Source organism: Miniopterus natalensis, chromosome 6 (assembly GCF_054644295.1).
Source record: "Miniopterus natalensis isolate mMinNat1 chromosome 6, mMinNat1.hap1, whole genome shotgun sequence".
Lineage (NCBI taxonomy): Eukaryota > Metazoa > Chordata > Mammalia > Chiroptera > Miniopteridae > Miniopterus > Miniopterus natalensis.
This window is the reverse complement of record NC_142086.1, coordinates 42241579-42260039: the sequence shown is the minus strand read 5'-3', so window position 1 is coordinate 42260039 and position 18461 is coordinate 42241579. Positions and strand designations below refer to the sequence as shown.

Here is an 18461-nt window from a genome sequence, read left to right as displayed (position 1 = left end):
CAAAGATCAAGCTTAGAATAATTGCAGAATTGTGAAGAGTTGTACTAGTTCCAAATGAATGAGTTTCTGCTCCAAGCAGTGGGAAAAAGGAAATCATCCCATGGTCATAGTCAGTTTCACAGTGACGGACATAAATATGTGGATGATCTGAGGCACAAGCTGTGATTGGTCCTAAGGAAATGAAAGGTAGAATCGGGTTCAAAACCCACATCTCATGATTTCAGGTCCTTATTCAGCCAAAGCGTTGAGCTGCTTCATATCTGCGTTATACACATTTTGGATCTTTCTCGAGACTTGCTCTGGGTGCAGGCTGGTAAGGAAAACCAGATATTTGGCTTGATAACAGTATTCAAGGTATAGGTGCCACACTCATGGTAAGCTTCCTGCTGTACAGAAGACTTTGGTCCGATGATGACTATTAGAGTTCAGTTTTCAAAATTTTGGGAATAATCTGATTATAGCCTTTCCTCCTTGTTACATTATAGGACAGGAATTTAGAGTATTCAGTCAACAGGTTCTCCCAGTAACAGGTGATGTCATCCATCCTCAAGTGGTTCATAATAAACTGGCTTCCCCTAGAGACAAGATTAACAAGAACTTTTAAAGCACTTGAGTGCTTACCTTGTGCCAAGCACTGTTCAGAGTACTTTATATGAATTAACTCTTTTGATCCTCAGAACCAACCCTCTAGCCATCATATCCACACGTGCACTTAGCAACAGAACTTAATTTTTTTTTTTTAAACACAGACATGTGAACAGCCAATGCTCAGAAAAAGTACTTGTTTAGTTATCTCAGTGAGTTCACTCTACTTCTATATAAAAGATGGGCTTGGGACATTCTGAATGTGTGTTTTTCCCCCAGGGCAGCTTTAATTCTCATTATCTCTATATTTTAAGGATGAAATCCAGATGTCACCATGGTAACAATATTCCTATAACTGTAGCTAGGGCAGAGGAGGGATGATAAAGTGGGGCAGGAAAAATGAACAGAACTCACCTTTCAGCGATTTCTTGAGCTATGTCATCATGTGCTTTTACAAACTGTAACAGTTCCCTAAAGTGGAAAGAATTATTAGTGTCTAAAATATAGAACAAGCTTATTAGCACTAAATCAGAAATACCATAGATTGAGATTTACGGTTAATCTCTAGGTATATCGATGGTAGATTATTTCTTTTTTAAAGGAAAGATATCAGGGTCCCCACAGGAACAAAATAACAACAAAAATCCACACACACGCTAAAGGCAATGTGATGTAGTTCTAGGACATATCTGAGAAAATAGAGAAATGTTCAATGGTACACATCACAAATCAATAGTGAAGAAGAAACTTCCCTCCTGTCTCCTCTGGCCCCTGTATGTTTCTCGCCCCCCCCCCCCCCGTTCTAGCTCCTCCCATCATGAGAGGACATTTTCCTCAGCTTCACTGGGGTCAGTTCTCATGCTGTATCTGCAAGTTCCTTAGACAACATAACACGATCAGATATCCCCATCTTTAGTCTCTGAGAGATTAGAGCTTTTCACTGCATACCTTCTGAATGTTACATTTTGAACCAGCACTAGAGCACTTTTTCAAATTAAATCCCACTTTGAGCCTAGTTGAATAATAATGTGAACCAGATAAGAAAAAAAAAGCTTTCAATGGAAAATGTCATCAGGAGTAGATGCGTTAAATGGCTGGGGACTTAGAGGCAGATTCCAGGAGTCATTAGAATCTCTGCTTGGGAGACAGGGGCTTACTGCACGTTGGAGAGATCTGTTCTGACCGGGATATAGTGAACCCAGGGCTTCAGCTGTGGATAGAAGAATTCCAGCCACTCATCACCAACATGGAAGACAAGTGAACCGCACAGGAAGAGGTGCTTGAACCGGAAACTTGCAGCTACACCGCGAAAATTAAACAGATACCTGAGAAAGAAAGAGCAGACTATACTTGATATATTTGCTGCCACAAATATGACCTTTTTTTCCCTCTTAATCCCTTCCCCCCTTCTATGACGCCCCTCTCCCTTCTCCTTCCATTCTGATTTTTTAAGGACACATCAGCATGTCCCTGTGGAGTTTCCATAAACTCCTTGTTCTTCCAGGGGCTACAGGTTGTTGTTGTAAATGTCAGTATGAGGGGGAAGGGGGATACTTTCTCCAGGCAGAGCTAGATAAGGCCAGGAGCTGGGTGCTGAGTAGAGAGGATACAAGGCTCAGATGGAAATACTTCACACTTTCCTATAAGCTACTCTAGGCCCAATGTCTCTAACTCCTCATGCTCACCCCCTAGCCTTGTTTTCCCCATAGGGCACCCTATCTGGTCAAAGGCATCCCCTGTCCCTTCTTCTTCTGATGTCTGAAGAGGACAACCAGGCATACCTAATCAATCTTCAAAGAAATATTCCCTGGAAAAAAGCCATCTTAGAAAGAACACTTTATTTTCAACATGTCTCATGCACGCACCCCTGTCTCCAACCAGAGTTGTTTCTCCCTATAGTTCCCACTGTGCTCTGTAATCAGCAGTCATCTCTCTAAATCCCCCCACTGGCCTCCCTCCTGACCTGGTTTTACCTGTTCTTCTAATTCTTAGTCCTGGCACTTAAATATAATATTTTAGTTACATATGCTTTATTCATGTTGAACCTTAAACTCTTCATTAACCTGATAAGTACTTCATCTAACTTCAGCTATTGACTGGGTGGAGAGAGGGAATTCCACCACTCTGATTAGCACACAAGCTCTATGGAAGCAAGAACCATATTTTATTGTTTACACAGTTCCTACAAAACTCAGACCAGAGCCTTGTGCACAGCAGTTTCTCAGTAAACGACAGCTAAATGAATTACTGTGACGTTCATAAATCCCAGCTGGGCCCTGCTATTCAAGTTCTCACCCAAAGTGCAGCTATTTCAAAAGCAAAAGGGAAACTGAGAGTCAGGAGTCTGGGAAAGTCTTACTTGTATTTGCAGTGATCCACAAGATGGACATCCTTAGCAGCTGGCTTTCCCAACGTATCCTTCAAGTGAAAAGGAAGTTATTAGTATGAGTAAAGGTAGCATTTATTGAAGACCGCTGTGCGGCAAGCAAGGTAAACATTTCAATAACATGATCTCATTTAAGTCTCATAATAGACACACTCAGGAAGCATTATTACCCCATGTAATAGATGAAGAAGCCAAGTCTTCGTGAAGTTAGATGATTTGCTCAGGGTGACATTGCCCTCAGTTGTAGAGCTAGGTTTTCTAACCTGGGTCCGTCTGGTTTTAGAGATTAAGCTCCCCTGGAGCCATATGAACTCAGAGGTCATGGCCTACAGCCATTTCAACCTGTGTAAACTATATACACAGGAGGTCACAAGAGGTAGCTGGTGGGCTTAGAGGTGTAAACCACCCACAAATTTTGTTGGCCATGCAAAGTACTTGAAGTAAATATTCAAACCACTGCCCATATTTACAGAAATCCAGATTTTCAGCTTTTCTTGGAAAAAGAAAGATCTGGTAAACGGGGCTCCTATCCCCCTTGGCATCAATGATTGGACATTCAGCGCGCTCTCCTGCTCAATCCTGTGGCCCCTGGGGCATCTGCATTTGACAGCCCTATCTATGCATATTCCAGCCACCTGAGCAGATGGTAAACTCCTTGATGAGGGAACAAGTCCTGTTTGCTTCTGTAGCCTCCCACAGTAGCTGCTCTGCTGAATGGATACATTTTTTCATATTTCTATTTTTAAATAAGGCTCCCATCTGATTAAAGCTATCATGTAATGCATATACCTATCTTAAAGATATACTTCGTTTTCCCCACAAGAAGTTTAAAATATTTTCTCATGTCATCCTCATGTGGTATGTGGAAATTTCAGATTAGTATATTTCGGGCTTAAAGTTCTTTGAATAAAGCAAGGAGTCATAGAATTAATGGGACAGAGATGGGCTCCAAACCAAAGCCAATCACTGCTGGCTTCGCCTTAGAATACTTGAGTTTTAAACAAATGAAGATGCCTGGATCCCAACCCCAGAGATTCTGATTCATGTGAATCATTTTTAAGCTCTCTGGTTGAACAGTCAGGATTAAAAACCACTGGTTTAAACCAGGGGTTGGCAGACTACAATCCACAGGCCAAATCCAGCTTACTGCTTGTTTTTTGTATACAGCCCATAAACTCAGAATATTTTTACCTTCCCAATGGTTGCAAAAGATCCAAAGGGGATTATGTTGACAAGTGAAAATTACATAAAATTCAAATTGCAGTGCCATAGGGCTTTATTAGCAACATAGCCACGCCCATGCATTTAACACGCTGTTTAAGGCTGCTCGCGTGCTGGGACAGCAGAGTTGAGTATCCACAGCCGAGACCTCCCGACCCACAAAGCCTAAAATATTTACCATCTGGCCCTTTACATGAGAAGTTTGTGACCTCTGGTTGAAACCTTCAAAGTAGAATAAAATACTACTCAGAATCTGGTCCAGAAAAGCAGTGTGAGTTTGATAAAGAATAATTTACATGTATGCTAATACCAGTTCATGGAACTTCCTCTTCATTCATCCCATAACTGACAGGAAACCTAATCTGAAATTCTACCCAGGTGGCAATGTTCTCTGAGTGAGAATGTTCGCTAATTGGTTTCTATTCAGATGATTGGTGATTACTTTCATAGACTTCCAGGCCTGGTTTTTGGTGTATTCTGCATCAACAAGTTTTGGGTTTTTCCGAGATAGAAGAATGAGAGGATCTCGCTCTGGACTTGTCCTATAAAAGAAACACATGACATAAAACTATGTGTCCTACGCCGTAATACTATTCCCAGTCTCTGGAGGGTAAGCAGTCATTGGACCCAACGAAATGATGGTGCACACAGGTGGACAACTCATTGGTTACTTTAACAGCAGAGGAGGGGGATACTGGATACTGCAGCGTCTAGGTGGTTCTGGGCTGTCCCCACTTTACCCTTCAGGAATGGGGAGAATTTGGCCCTCCTTTGCTTGCATCCAGTCTTTAAGATTATGTCGTTCTGGTCATTACAGCCATATACCAGGGAATGAATTCCCTTTTAGGAGGGTTCATGTAGCCTCTATAATCAACAGTAACCATTGCTGTGTGACTATGTAATCACCACTCACAAAAATAGCATCATGACCTTTGTTGTGTGTGCTCTGTAAAATCTAGTATAATATTTAAATTAAAAAGAAAACTAAAAGGCTTAAAAACATGAAGACTATATGGACAAAAAGCCCTTGCTAGGGTCCAAGTAGCAGGTGGTCTTGACATTTGGGGGGGTCATGGATCCCCTGAGAATCTGATAACTACGGATTCTCCTCTCTAGAAAAATGTACATATCTCCCTATAATTTCAAGGGAGTCCTAAAACCCTTGAAGTTCACACATGGATACCAAGTTAAGCATCTGTCATCTCAAGCTTGGAGCATCGGAGAAGTTGATGAAAGACAGTAAGCAGTGGCTGTTCAGACCGCCTGCACTCTGAAGTCCCCTGCTCAAGTAAACAGAGGGCGGGATCTCTGTCAAGGACTCGCCAAGAAAACTACAAAACCCTTCCTTCTTCACAGTCTCTTCTGGATTCATCTATTCGACACATATTCATTGTGCATCTATGTGGCAGATACTGACCTTGGCACTGGGGATACGGAGCTCAACGACAAGGATGGGGTCCCTCCCCAGCCTTTCCCCTTTCCCTCTTCCTCTCTGTCTCCCCTGCTCCCCTCTCCGTTTTCATGGTCTCGGTCTGTGCTCTCGACCACTATTTGGCAGCCACGTGGTCAGGGGATCCGCTCATGATAGCAACCAGCAGAGTGACTGGGCGAGACCATAAGCTACTCCTAGGAAACTGTCGTCTTCCAGACAAGAGGACAACTCATCTTTCTGCCCATCACACTGGTGGCACTCTGTAAATACCTGTTGAATTACTGGGTGAACTTGACTTCTTTGAATTTCAGTTCAATTATGGGAGATTTGGTCAAATAATCTGAATTCTTTTCCGATGTAAAATTCTATGATTCCACGTTTATTTCTCAGATTTCTTTGTGAGCTAGAGTTTGTTACATCCTCAAAATTACTTACATTTGACACATTAATTGTAAGAATATCTTTGTAAAGTGTCAGAAAATATAATCACCTTGATCCTCGGAAATACGCTGTGGAGTTTTTCTTTTTCCATGGCCACTGTGCTGCCGACCTAAAAGTAGATTTTTATTAGTTCCTACGTTTTTTTCTTAAATATATCAAGGATATGTTTTAACCATTTCTGAGGATTAGTTCAGAGCTTTACATTTTTTAAATAAGTCTGGGCCAGGCTATTCAAAAGAAAAATCCCCAAATGGCATTATGTTCTCTTTTGTTATTAACTTCATTCCTCTGGAGGGGTTAGCTCGTAATATCTACAAATCCACTGCTCCATTACTAAGTCAGCAACATGGAAAGAAAAGCTCACAAACACCAAGTGACATGTTCAGGGCTGTTTAATTCAGACGATTTCTATTCTTCTTTAAGTAGAGTGCTATCGATAAAGTTAACATGCAAAGAGAACTGCGGAAAGTATCAGAAATTGAGTTAAGGGCAAGAAAACAAATCACTCCCTGACTTCATGTTTTGGATATGTAGGAGGTGTCACCAGAGTTAGTCTGATTTTGCAAAGAACCCTGGTATTCTCGAAACTGTACTCAGTGCTCCATAATGACAAAGTCCTTGAAACTCAGATCTTGGAACACATTACCCCGACCAGCTCTCCTCGCTGAAACTACTAGCTCACAGACACGGCATTCTGAACTTTCTTCGTGGAAACCCTGCACAGAAGTTTTCACAATGTCTTCCTCTGAAAAAGGAGGGGAAGCCTCAACTGGCGTTAATGAGGGATTGGTTGTCTATATTAGCATAATGAGACTAGGATACAAACTTTTTAGGTAGAGATACTTTTCAGATACATAGTGTCACATTACTCACTTCTCTCCGCCAAGAGCACTGCTCCATCTTTCTTGGCGTATCTCTAGCCCTTTCTTTTTTTTTTAAAAACATATCTTTATTGATTTCAGAGAGAGGAAGGGATAGGGAGAGAGAGAGAAACATCAATGATGAGAGAGTCATTGATCAGCAGCAGCCCGCAACCCGGGCATGTGCCCTGACCGGGAATTGAACCCTGATCGCCTGGATCCTAGGTTGACGCTCAACCACTGAGCCACGCCCGGCCGGGCTCTGGCCCTTTCTTGCTGGATCACATTTTTCCGATTCTCCAGCCCAAAGTCAGCACTCTCTAGCGCTCTGCCCTGTATTCTCTTCCACCAAAATATAGACACTACAGCATCAGGGTTTTTGTTTTATGGGTTTCCCAGTGGAAAAATGATACGTGCTCATTATATAAAATTCTAATGGAAAAACATAAAAGTAGGGAAAGCATCATCTAATTCCTCTACTCACTGACAAACACTTTTAACAATTTAACATTTCAGTGGAGAATTTCCCTCCAACCATCTCCTCATATCAGGGTTCTCAACTAGAGGAGATTTTGCCCATCTGCCTCATGGGACGTTTGGCCATGTCTATCGGCATTTCTGATTGTCACTGCTGGGATGTTGCTACTGGCCACTAGTGGGTAAAGGCCAAAGGATGTTGCTAAACATCCTACAATGCAGAGTGTGGTTATATAGAGAACACCCTTGCTTTTAGGAAATACACAATGAAAGTATTAAAGAGTAACGGATCATAACGTATGCAACATACTCTCAAATAGTCCACAAAAAAACAAAGTATGCATGTATTATATAAGCAGTCTAAATGTCCAGCAAAAGACACAATGAAGTAAATTATCGTCCATGCAACAGAACACCATGCAACTGTTAAAATAATGCAGTAGCTTCATATATACTGACGTGGAAAGATTCCTAAGACACCCTGACAAGTGGGGAAAAAGTTGTCCGGATTAGATATATTTATAAATTTTTATGGGCATCTATAGGTTTCATAATTTAAAAAAAAATTGTTTTTCAAAGATTTTTAAAAACAAAGCACATGTATGGCAGGTAGGAGAGGAGCTACAAAAAGAGTGTGAAAGGGGTATTTACAAGTACCTGGGGAAAAAAAGAATTAGAGCCTGACCGGGCGAGGCTCAGTGGTTGAGCATCAACCTAAGACCCAGATCAAGGTTTGATTACTGGTCAGAGCACATGCCCCGGTTGTGGGCTTGATCCCCACTAGGGGATGTACCAGAGGCAGCCAATCAATGACTCTCATCATTGATGTTTTTCTCTCTCTCTCTCTCCCTCTCCTTTCCTCTCTCTGAAATCAATAAAGATATATTAAAAAAAAAAAAAGGAATTAGAAAACTAAGGCCAAGAATAACTTGGAAACCAAAAGGTTTAAGATCTTTCTATATTTCCCCTCTCTCAAAATTATGTTCCAAATTAAAAGATAAGAGACGACGGCCTCAATAGCTAGAGAACATGGGTAACACTAACTGGTAAAGTGGAGAGAAAAAGGCACTCAGAAACCTGAACTTCAGGCCTGGATTGGTTCCTGATCTTCATGAAGTCACTTAACCCATCTGGGCTTTCATTCCTCCATCCCTAAAATAAGGAGTTGGACAAGCACAATTTCCAGTTCCAGGTCTATGAAGTATGAGACCAAGTTATCTTAAAAAATAATTTCCAAAGTATACCTGTGGATAATAGACTCGTTTTTGTTGTTTTGTTTTGTTTTTTCCCCCTCAAGCCCCACATGTTCCTCCTGGGAAGAGACATTCACTTCGTCATCTTTGAAGCTCTAGCTACACTTAGTACAGGTGATAGATGTTTGTGGAAATAAAGTTGAATTAAATTATTTCTCCTATACCTGAGAGAAGACTATATAGACTGTGTTTCTAGAAGTTTGCTAATTAAGTACCCATATTGTTTAAATCGTTAATGTAAAATGTAGCCAGGTAAGAAATAACCTATGGCTTAGGTGACCTGGACAATCTAAATTCTGAAATGATGGCAGGATGGGATGGAGCCAACAGGCCAAGATATGTCCCAATCATGTATCAGAGAGGATCTGGAGTAAGCTTGTCTTTGAGATAGATACCTATGGGACATCTATGCCCACCCCATCCCCATCTAAACGACTTAGTTTTAAATCATAAAGTGCATTTATGGTCCTCCGAGTAATGTTCTATCCTCTCCAACACACTCCTTCATTTTTCTCTCATTATTAAAGTAATTCATTCTTATTTAGAGAATCTTAAAAGTACAGAAAAATTTAAAGAAGAAAAGTCTTCTATAGTCCCTCCCACAGAGGCACTGCTGAGTTTAGAGTAGGTTCTTCTGTTCTCCTTCTATGGATACTTAGATATTTTTATACACATGCCAAGTTGCTTTTGCTATGAACAGTTTCTTGTCTCTTATTTTTAACTTAAAAGTTAGTCATTTTAAAGTAGTTGTTTATATGCTACTGTTTATTTCAAGAAGAGCCATAAGGAGGGACAAACAAAACCTCCCCAAAGGACCTACCTTACCAGATCTTCTCTGAAGAGGTCCCATCGTCCAAGACCTGCAGGGTAAATTGGCCAAACAGCAGGTCCCCCTTCCCAAAATGTCCAAGCAGGATACATGATGTCATGGTACTCTGATGTCTTCAACAGAAACAGAAAGGTCGTTCTAAATCAGTCTCAGAAGAGAAGCAAAAGCAGCCAATTGCATTCATGCCACAGGATCTGGACAAAGGCCTTGCAAGTCCTAGCACCACATTGTCAAAGATATAGCTTCCCTCATCTGTAAAGCTAGACTCGAGGCATTAAAGGGCAAAAATGACCATGGGTTAAAATTCATGGGCTCGCTGAATCCCAGAATTTGAAATTGCATCAAATGTCAACTTTTCCAGTTCCCCAAAGTTCTGTTTTTCTAGAGAACATCCACTGTTAGGGTTTTTAATTTAAGGAAATAATATAAACAATTCTGAATGATCACATAAGCTCTCTCATCTTTTAACTGCTGTTACACTTGGAATGTATACTGTCTTACCAGTTCTTGGTTATTTCTAGACTGGTCTTTTGAGAGCAAGAATTAGGAAATACAATGCAATGGTCAAGAGCATGGGCTCTTGAGACAGATCATCTGAATCTGAATGCTGACTCCACCTCTTTTCAGCTCCAGACAAGTTAATCTTTCTCTGCCTCAGTTTCCCTCTTTATAATGGGAGAAATAATAGTATCAATAATACTATCTATATAATAGGTTTTGAATATTAAATGAATTATACATGGCCCTGGCCAGTTTAGCTCAGTGGTTAGAGTGTCAGCCTGTGGACAGAAGGGTCTCGGGTTTGATTCCCTGGTCAAGGGCATGTACCTGAGTTACAGGTTCGATCCCGGCCCCAGTCAGGGAGTGTGTGGGAGGCAACCAAGCAATGTGTCTCTCTCACATCAATGTTTCTCTCCCCGCCTTCCGCTCTCTCTAAAAAAAAAATCAATGAAAAAAATCTCCTTATGTGAGGATTGAAAAAAAAAAAGTTATACATGTAAAAAAGCTTAGAACAGCATCTGACACATAGTAGGTACACAGTAAGTGTTAGTACTACCCAACACTGTGGCACTGTTGAGCTCGCACTGGCTGGTCAGTAAACTCTTGGGTATTCGTCTGTCAGGGTTAGAAGTGCTAATGGGCAGAATGGGGTAAGGGGTGTTATCCCACATATTTTGAAAAAACTTTGAAACCATTGGTTCCCCTTTTATGGTTACTTCTGTTAAAACTCTGGCCACTCGCCCTAGCTGGTCAGAGTATTGTTCTGATATGCCACGGTTGTGGGTTCAATCCCCAGTCAGGGCACATACAAGAAGCAACCAATTAAAACAAAAGTGGAACAACAAATCAGTGTTCCTCTCTCTCTCTCTCTCTCTCTCTCTCTCCCCTCTCTCTCCCTTTCTCTAAAATTAATCAATAAATAAAAATTAAAAAGAAAATTACAACTCTGGCCATTGATAAACCTCTAACCCTACTGTTTCTTCCACTGGAATTACACAAGCAATATACTGTTTGCCTTCTCTCAAATACTTAAAAAAATGGTATGTGATTCATCAAGCAGCTCAGACATAGCTGCTCAATAGAAGCTGCACAATTACTATAAAGTCGACAGACTAAAATCCTTCCTTAGGAAACTAGGAGTCATTAGTTTAAAAAAAAAGGAGGGAAGTGAAGATAAAAAGAGAGTTAATATACTAATGGTCATACTTTATTATCCACAGAAACAACAGGTAAATAACAAAGTCCTTACTGACTTACATGGGAGCCTCTATTTGTTCTTCTGGAAGGCTTTCCTGACAAACACCGGGGCCAAGTGCTTTTGAGAAATGAGGCTAAGTCATGGGAAATGGAACACAAATGTGGCCTCAGCCCACTTGCAATACAGGAAATAAATGAGTCTAGAGAGAAAGTAAATTGTGATAAAGAAAAAGTGGGGATAAAAGGTCCCTCTGTTTTGGAAAAATCAAATCAGAGATGATGTTCCTTTTCTCAAAGCCCATAGGGTTTTCCTAAGCCCACTCTTCCCCCATAGAATCTTCCACCCACTCTCTTCTAGACTCCCCCATCCTGTCCCCAAATGTATTCATACTTAAGTCTCTAGGGAACCAAGGCCCATCCCTGCCAATACACCATTTAAAATAATCTGAGCACTGGCAAGATATGAACTGTCCTAAGTTCTCCAGGCCCACAGATATGTCCTAGAACTCCTATACCTTCATAACTAGACCCAATACCCCCTCACAAATCTCTCTTGGATATCCCAGGCCTACCCCCTCAATGTACTGCTTGGATATAAACTGTGTGGAGTTTTCTAACACCTTCGGTTTCACTGTTAGCCATGCTGGGCCCTTGGGATACAGTGACAGATAAGCCAGGTGATGCCCAATACTGTGGCGGATGTGTATATTGTAGGAGCTCAACAAATATTTTTGAATGTGTTCTCTAATTCCAAGCCCATGAGCTTTCTTTCTTGGGCCACTCTCTCTCAAGGATCTCTGAAACATACCTCTAATGCCCTACAGGCTCTTCAGGCCTCTCCTTCCCTACCCTCCATCCCTAACCCTATAGACACTTATGCAATCTCACATTACTTACAGATCTTCAACCCTATCTCCTCAGTCTTACTGTTCAACTACTGTGAAGCTAACAGGGAAACAGACCCATTCCTGGATCTCGGGCCTCATCCTCACCATGATCCATTAGACTCTGTCATAGGACAATCATCTCCTGCTCATATCCTAGGGGACCACCCTACATCCCCTCATATGGCTCTTCCTGTACTCACCTTGCTGAAGGAGAAGACTGGAATGGCAGGCTCCATCCATTTAGGAACCTGAGGATAATCTCGTACATTGATCACCATTTCCATGTCAGGGAGGCGCCCAATAACTTCCAAAATAAAGTGTTCCACACCATTGCATCTGTCAAACAGAAATACCAGATTCACCAGAGCAGTGCCTGCTCTAGGACAAGGCAGTGTCTCATGCACACCTTTTTTAAAAAAAGTATTTTTATTCATTTTAGAGAGAGGAAGGGAGTGGGAGAGAGAGAGAAACATCAATTGGCTGCCTCCTGCACACCCCCTGCTGGGGATTGAGCCCAAAACCTGGGCATGTGCCCTGACTGGGAATCGAACTGGTGACCTCTAGGTGCATGGGATGATGCTCAACCACTGAGCCACACCAGCCAGGCCATGTGCACTTTTAAAGTAAGACAAGCCAGTGTTCAGATCATGAGCCTACTGCGAAGTCTCCTGAAAGCAGTGCTCCTAAAAGGGCTATTCTACTCTTTCATGTACTGTAAGTTATCTTTCCTAGCTAAGTTGCTCCAGTTTCTAATACTTAATAAAATTTTCCAACTGGATCATCAAAAGTTTGAAGGGAGTATCACTGCTACTCCTACCAACACTTCTCTGTTCATTCCAGTTTTTTTCTTTATTTCATCAATGTGGAATAGTTTAGTAAGCAAGACACAGATTGTGATGGGAACTGAAATGGCTAATTTTCTAATTGTATCCCCTGGGCTTGCTTCTCACAAGACATTATTACTTTTCTACCATAATTAAGCCTCACAGTTTATGAGGAAAGAAAGGAAACCTTTCATTACCTTCAACCTGAAATAAAGAATACTATCAAAATCAGTTTTGCAAGCCAGAAAAAGAATTTTATGTACACAATCATGAAAATTATAATATAGCATTCTGGCTAGATTCCCCGGGAATCCTCAGAGGATTTCTGGAAAGAAAGAATAGACTGACAGCTTAGCTTTCCTGCCCCATCCTTTGAGAGTCTAACAAGCATTATCGTGGGAGCAGCATTCCAAGGATTCACCAAAATTTTCTGGCAGCATGAAAATGAATGATTCAAAACACTGACTTATATATAGGGAGATAACTGCAAAAAACAAAAATAAAAAATCAATGATCCATAAACATAAGAAAAGGTGCTCAACTGTGTTAATAATAAATAAATTCTCAAAAGCCAAACTGTTAAACATTGGGTAAGCTTTCAAGTCCAATAATGTACATACGGTCTTCATATTTTCTCTCTCTTTGTAGAAATTAGAAATTCTCCTATGCTCATAATTTACACTTAAAGTCTCTGTTATTGTCCCACATAATGAAACAAATGTCTGTTTAAAATATCGCAGTGATTTTTCCCCACTGCCACCTATTTTCCCCTGACACTTGATAACCAAAATGCAACTGTGATTACCTCGGTGTGGCGAGAAATTAAATGATCTTTATTTTCCCTTCTGTGGTTGTTTTTACATATTTTTTTTACACTGAAAATGTATTAATTGGTAATAAAATTGTTATTAAGAACAAATAATATAAATCCTTATGTCCAAATGGATACATGCTTTTTGCAATACTGCTCATTTATTTTACTTTAAATCACAGCACAGCAACGGTTTAGAAAGAAGATCTTAGGTAAGGGAATGTCATGCCCTCTGAGTTTTGTACTTTATATAATGCCACCTAAACCCAACTTCTAGGCTTAGTCTGTAACCCTTCCTGCTTGCCCCCAGCCCTTGTCCACTGATTTGTTACCTCAACTCTCATACCTGCAGCCCTGGCTAGTGTAGGCTGCATAATCTGCAGCCCCAGTTACTCCTCTTGACTTTTCACCACCTTACTTTGAATACTTGGTACCTAGAATAATGCTTTTCCTCCACCTTCAGCCCAGCTTACTTCTGCTAGGTCTCATCAGACTGTGTCCTGCAGCCACCATATCCAGGGAAAGATGTACTGTCACAGGCCAGTACAACCAGTGACAAGCCCAAGCCTCATGAAGAGAGAGGAGACAGGCTTTGATATGGGAGAAAAGAGGATAGGAGTTGGCAAGGAAAATTTCCAGGTGAGAAGAGCTTGTCACTATTTTACAGTCCTCTGACACGTGAGGAGGGATTGGCCTGTGGGTCTCTTTAATTGGCTTCTCCGTAAGAACAGAATCAAGTAAGCCCATGTCATAAGGTCAGAAGATATATATGCCTCATCACTCTTACCTTGAGGGAAACATGCAGTCATTTTCTCGGTATAATCTGTTCTCAATGATCTGATAGTGAGTCCCTAGCTTCCGTCTGACTACCTCCGCCATGGTCTTCCTCGAGATACCTCCCCGGAAAGGAGTCAGATCCTCTTCTATGACACTAGGAAAGAATGGGAATCATCAAGGAAAGCAGGCCAAGAGAGTGTACCATCCCACCTATTTCCTTGGGTTTCGGTTTAGTATTAAAGAACACAGTGAGCTGAGGGAAAGAAGAGAGGGTAGGAATGAGTACCCTTTCCCCCAGACGCACCTTAGGGAATCTAAAACTTCATTGCCATCAAAGCCACCAAGAGGAAAAGGCAAGTCAATTTCTCTTCTTCCTCCCTCTCTCTGGATTGCCCCTCCCTTGCCTGAGGCACATTCCACCTTCCCTGCTCAGGCCACATCTGTGTCCTCGATGTCACTGCAGTCCCACGGGCCACCCCTTCTCTGAATGCCTAGCAGTTTGACATTGCCCAACTCCCTTGTTCTGGTCTGTCTGGCCTCTCCCCACCCCATACTCTAGTAGCCTAATGGCAATAATGAAAAATTACACTATTTTGTATCCCTTTTATAAATTTCATCACAAAGTAAGCTTTTAATAAGTTACCATATGCATCAGGTGTATTTTTTGAGGAGCCTTGGGATAACATAACGAGGAGCTAATGGGCCCTGATATTTAGCTAGTATAGAATCTGGGACCTGGCGAAGTTAGGTGGCTTGCCATGGGGATAATTATTGGGAGATCTGGGACTGGAAGTGATTATTGCTTTCGGAGCAATCTTTCTTCCGCACTCCAGTCCTATTTTGCACTTTAAAAATAACCAACAGGAAAGGTATAATTAGATTCCTTTATAAATATGTTTGACAACATTTATTGAGTACTTGCTGAGAGCCAGCACCAGGGATATGACAGTGAATAAGACACAGACCTTGACCTGAAGGAGCTTTTAGTCCAGTGGGAAAAACAGACAAGTACATGTGCTGACTCCCACCGAGTTAGTGGCAAGGCTGAGACCACCTGGGCCTCTCCTATCCCAGGGCATTTGTATTCCCTACAAATAGGAAACCACCTCAGAAACCCTGTCTGCTTTCAAAAATATGCTTGGCTTTCGGGCCACTGCAACTAAGGTCTCTTGGAGATCTTCCTTATAACAAGAACTAATTTCTCAAAGACAAAGCAAAGAACTCACCCATGGTAGCAGCTGCAGTTTTGACTCGAACATGGTTCATAATCCTCCAAAGACCTGTTAATTTGGTCAATAAATACTTTCCATTTTGAACCTTAAAAAGTGGAGTAAATAAAGGTTAACAAAATGCCCTTGAGCATCCTTGCTTACTTAGTAGCGGACAGGCAGAACCAATAGAAGGCCAAAAGTTTTACACACCCCCTTTCCCATCCCACTGGTGGAAACGAAACGCCGGGAAGGATTCATTCTGTGACTCTCCAGCCCTCTTGCCAAGTCTGCTCTTGTAGTCGGCGGTCGGGTAGCCGAGACATTGGAAATTTTCCAAGCTCAATGCCTGACCCTCAGAAGGCTACAGATAATACTGTACTGGTAACACCGACTCCCACCTTTTACTAATCAAACTGAGTCCTACTATAAAGAGGATCGATGGGAAGCCACAGACATTAACCCTCCCTTCATCCCTTCCGGCGACGGTGTAGGAAACACACCCGCACAGAGGCCCGGCCCCGCGCGCACGATGCACCCGCGGCTGTCTCCGGGCGGCGCGGCGCTGCGGAGCGCGAGGGTGCCCGCCACCGCGCGCAGAGGAATCCCCCTCCTCCCCGCCGTCCCTGGGAGCTCTGGAGGATGCGTCCCTCCCCAGGGTCCCGGGCGGGAGAAGCAGCAGCAGACACCCAGGCACTCCCTCTCCTCTCCAAGGAGCCCCCCCAACCCGCCGCCCCGCCCCCTCTGCCCGGCTCTGGGTTCCAGCGGCCTCCGGGGATCAAGGGAAGTGGGGAGCGCGCCCCTGGACCCAGCCGGACCCGAGCCCCGCCCGGCTGCGAGCCCACCTGGCTCCTGGCGGCCGGGCCCTGGGGACAGGAGCAGCAGCAGCAGCCACAGCCCACGCGGGGAGCGCGCCCGCCTCTCCATCGCCCGCGGAGCCGCTGCGGAATCCCCGCCGCCGCCCCGGCGGAAGCGCCGCCCAGCACAACTATGGGAGCCGCACCACGTGCGCGGGGCGGCCCCGCACAGACATGGCGGGTCCCCTCGGCCTCCTCCGCCCCCCGAGTCCCAGCCGGTGGCGAAGTTTCCCAGGAGCGCTCGCCGGGGCTCGGGGCCTCCGGCGCACGGGGGCGCGCGGCTGGGCAGGGGGGAGCCCCGCGCGCCTGGCCCTCCCGGGGCCGGAAGGTGTGCCTTTGGGCGTATTAAGCTGTTTGTAAGAAACAAAAGACTCCGAAAGATCCTTTGCCCCTCCCTCTTCCTGCCCAAGGGATTCCCACAGCTAGGCCTACTCCAGGAAGGGACCTTAGGATAGTCTCCTTAGTCTGGTCTGAGTTAAGGATGGTAGACAGGGCTCCAGGCAGGGGCCTGGGAGCTCGAGGCCCGCTGTGTCCCAGTGTGTCTGCCTTACCTGGTAAGAATTGGCCTGCGATGTGTTTTCCACTCTTTCTCGACTACTTTGTAAGTAGCCCATTCTCACTTCTGAAATCTAAGACCCCTGCCACCCCACCCCCCTTTTCCTCCTTTCTTCAAAATGTCACATATGTACAGGGTTGCCTCGCTGTCTTTGGAATTTTCATGCTTATGTGAATTCCCCATGCACGTGTATTAAAATTGGATTTTCTCCTGTTAATCCGTCTTTGTTAATTTGATTATTAGCCCAGCGAGAAAAACTTAGGTGGGAGGGAAAAAAAAAAAAATATATATATATATATATATATATATATATATATAAATATATATATATATATACACACACACATATATATACATATATATATTTTAGCTCCACGCTATAGTATACAGCACTATTAAGTAGACCCCAAGGGCTTGCAAATAGCATAGCAGAAGTCTCCTCATAATAGGAATTTATAACAACTAGGGTGATTAGACAGAAAAATATCATTGGACATTATACTGGACACTCTACATATTTAGATGTATACAGTGATCACAAAACTACAATTGTTATCCATTGTCTAAAATGTACATAGTGACAACTTAGGCTCTGTGGGAATACTTGGGAGAACAAGATGAGATCTGTGCCCTCAGGGAGTTTAGAACTAGACAAATAGGCTTCCCAGAGATAACTTACAACTTAAATATCTAAACATTCCTGGTTACAGTGGAGGGAAAGATCAACATGAACGGGACATCTGGAGAAAGGGGTAAGGGGGGTGTATCCAGGCTGAATAAAGGGGAAATGTTGCGGTGAAGGAATATTGTACTGGAGAGCTTAAAAAAAAGAAGCCATCATTTGCAGAAGGTGAGGGTAGAATTTAGGGTGATGATAGTGGAGGGCAGAACTTAGGATGCATGTTGAGGAATGGTGAAAGACGAAATAATGTTGATTAGTTGCAAACAGGCCATGTCACTCACTTTGGGTGAGTAGGCAAGAGGAAAAATTAGATCTCCCAGCACTATATCATACAAGACTCCTTCGGGAATCCAATGAAAACTTGAGTCAGAGTTTCTTTTACTTCTAGGAAGGTGTGCAGTACTTCAAAATGAAGGTTCATCAAAAGCAGGTAACGCCTGGCCTGGCGTGGCTCAGGGGTTGAGCATCAACCTGGGATCCAGGAGATCAGGGTTCGATTCCTGGTCAGGGCACATGCCTGGGTTGTGGGCTTGATCAATTACCCTCTCATCATTGATGTTTCTGTCTGTCTCTCGCCCTCTCCTTTCCTCTCTGAAATCAATAAGGATATATTTAAAAAAAAAAAAAAGCAGGTAACAAGGCAGTGTGCTACATAAATGAACAGCACAATAACCTTC

At 42.9% G+C, this 18461-nt stretch overlaps 1 protein-coding gene across 1 annotated transcript; it reads right to left on the bottom strand.

Moving 5' to 3' along the window:
- Positions 1–18: 18 nt before the first annotated feature.
- Positions 19–16631, bottom strand: POGLUT1 (protein O-glucosyltransferase 1). The gene is made up of 11 exons (XM_087818176.1): positions 16535–16631; positions 15708–15798; positions 14492–14635; positions 12270–12405; positions 9476–9597; positions 6115–6174; positions 4635–4734; positions 2945–3003; positions 1743–1910; positions 1000–1056; positions 19–575 (listed from the first exon to the last, which is right to left on the bottom strand). The coding sequence occupies exons 1-11, from the start codon at positions 16614–16616 to the stop codon at positions 419–421; spliced, it is 1176 nt and encodes a 391-aa protein (XP_087674302.1). The 5' UTR covers positions 16617–16631; the 3' UTR covers positions 19–418.
- Positions 16632–18461: the final 1830 nt, after the last annotated feature.

Excerpts from the sequence above, each read along its gene's own strand:
- POGLUT1 (XM_087818176.1), bottom strand. The coding sequence starts at position 16,616 with ATGGAGAGGCGGGCGCGCTCCCCGCGTGGGCTGTGGCTGCTGCTGCTG. Across the intron at positions 9,598-12,269 it reads CAGTCTTCTCCTTCAGCAAG|ACATCAGAGTACCATGACAT; the intron begins GTGAGTACAGGA and ends TTTCTGTTGAAG. Across the intron at positions 1,911-2,944 it reads GTGGATCACTGCAAATACAA|GTATCTGTTTAATTTTCGCG; the intron begins GTAAGACTTTCC and ends TTTCTTTCTCAG.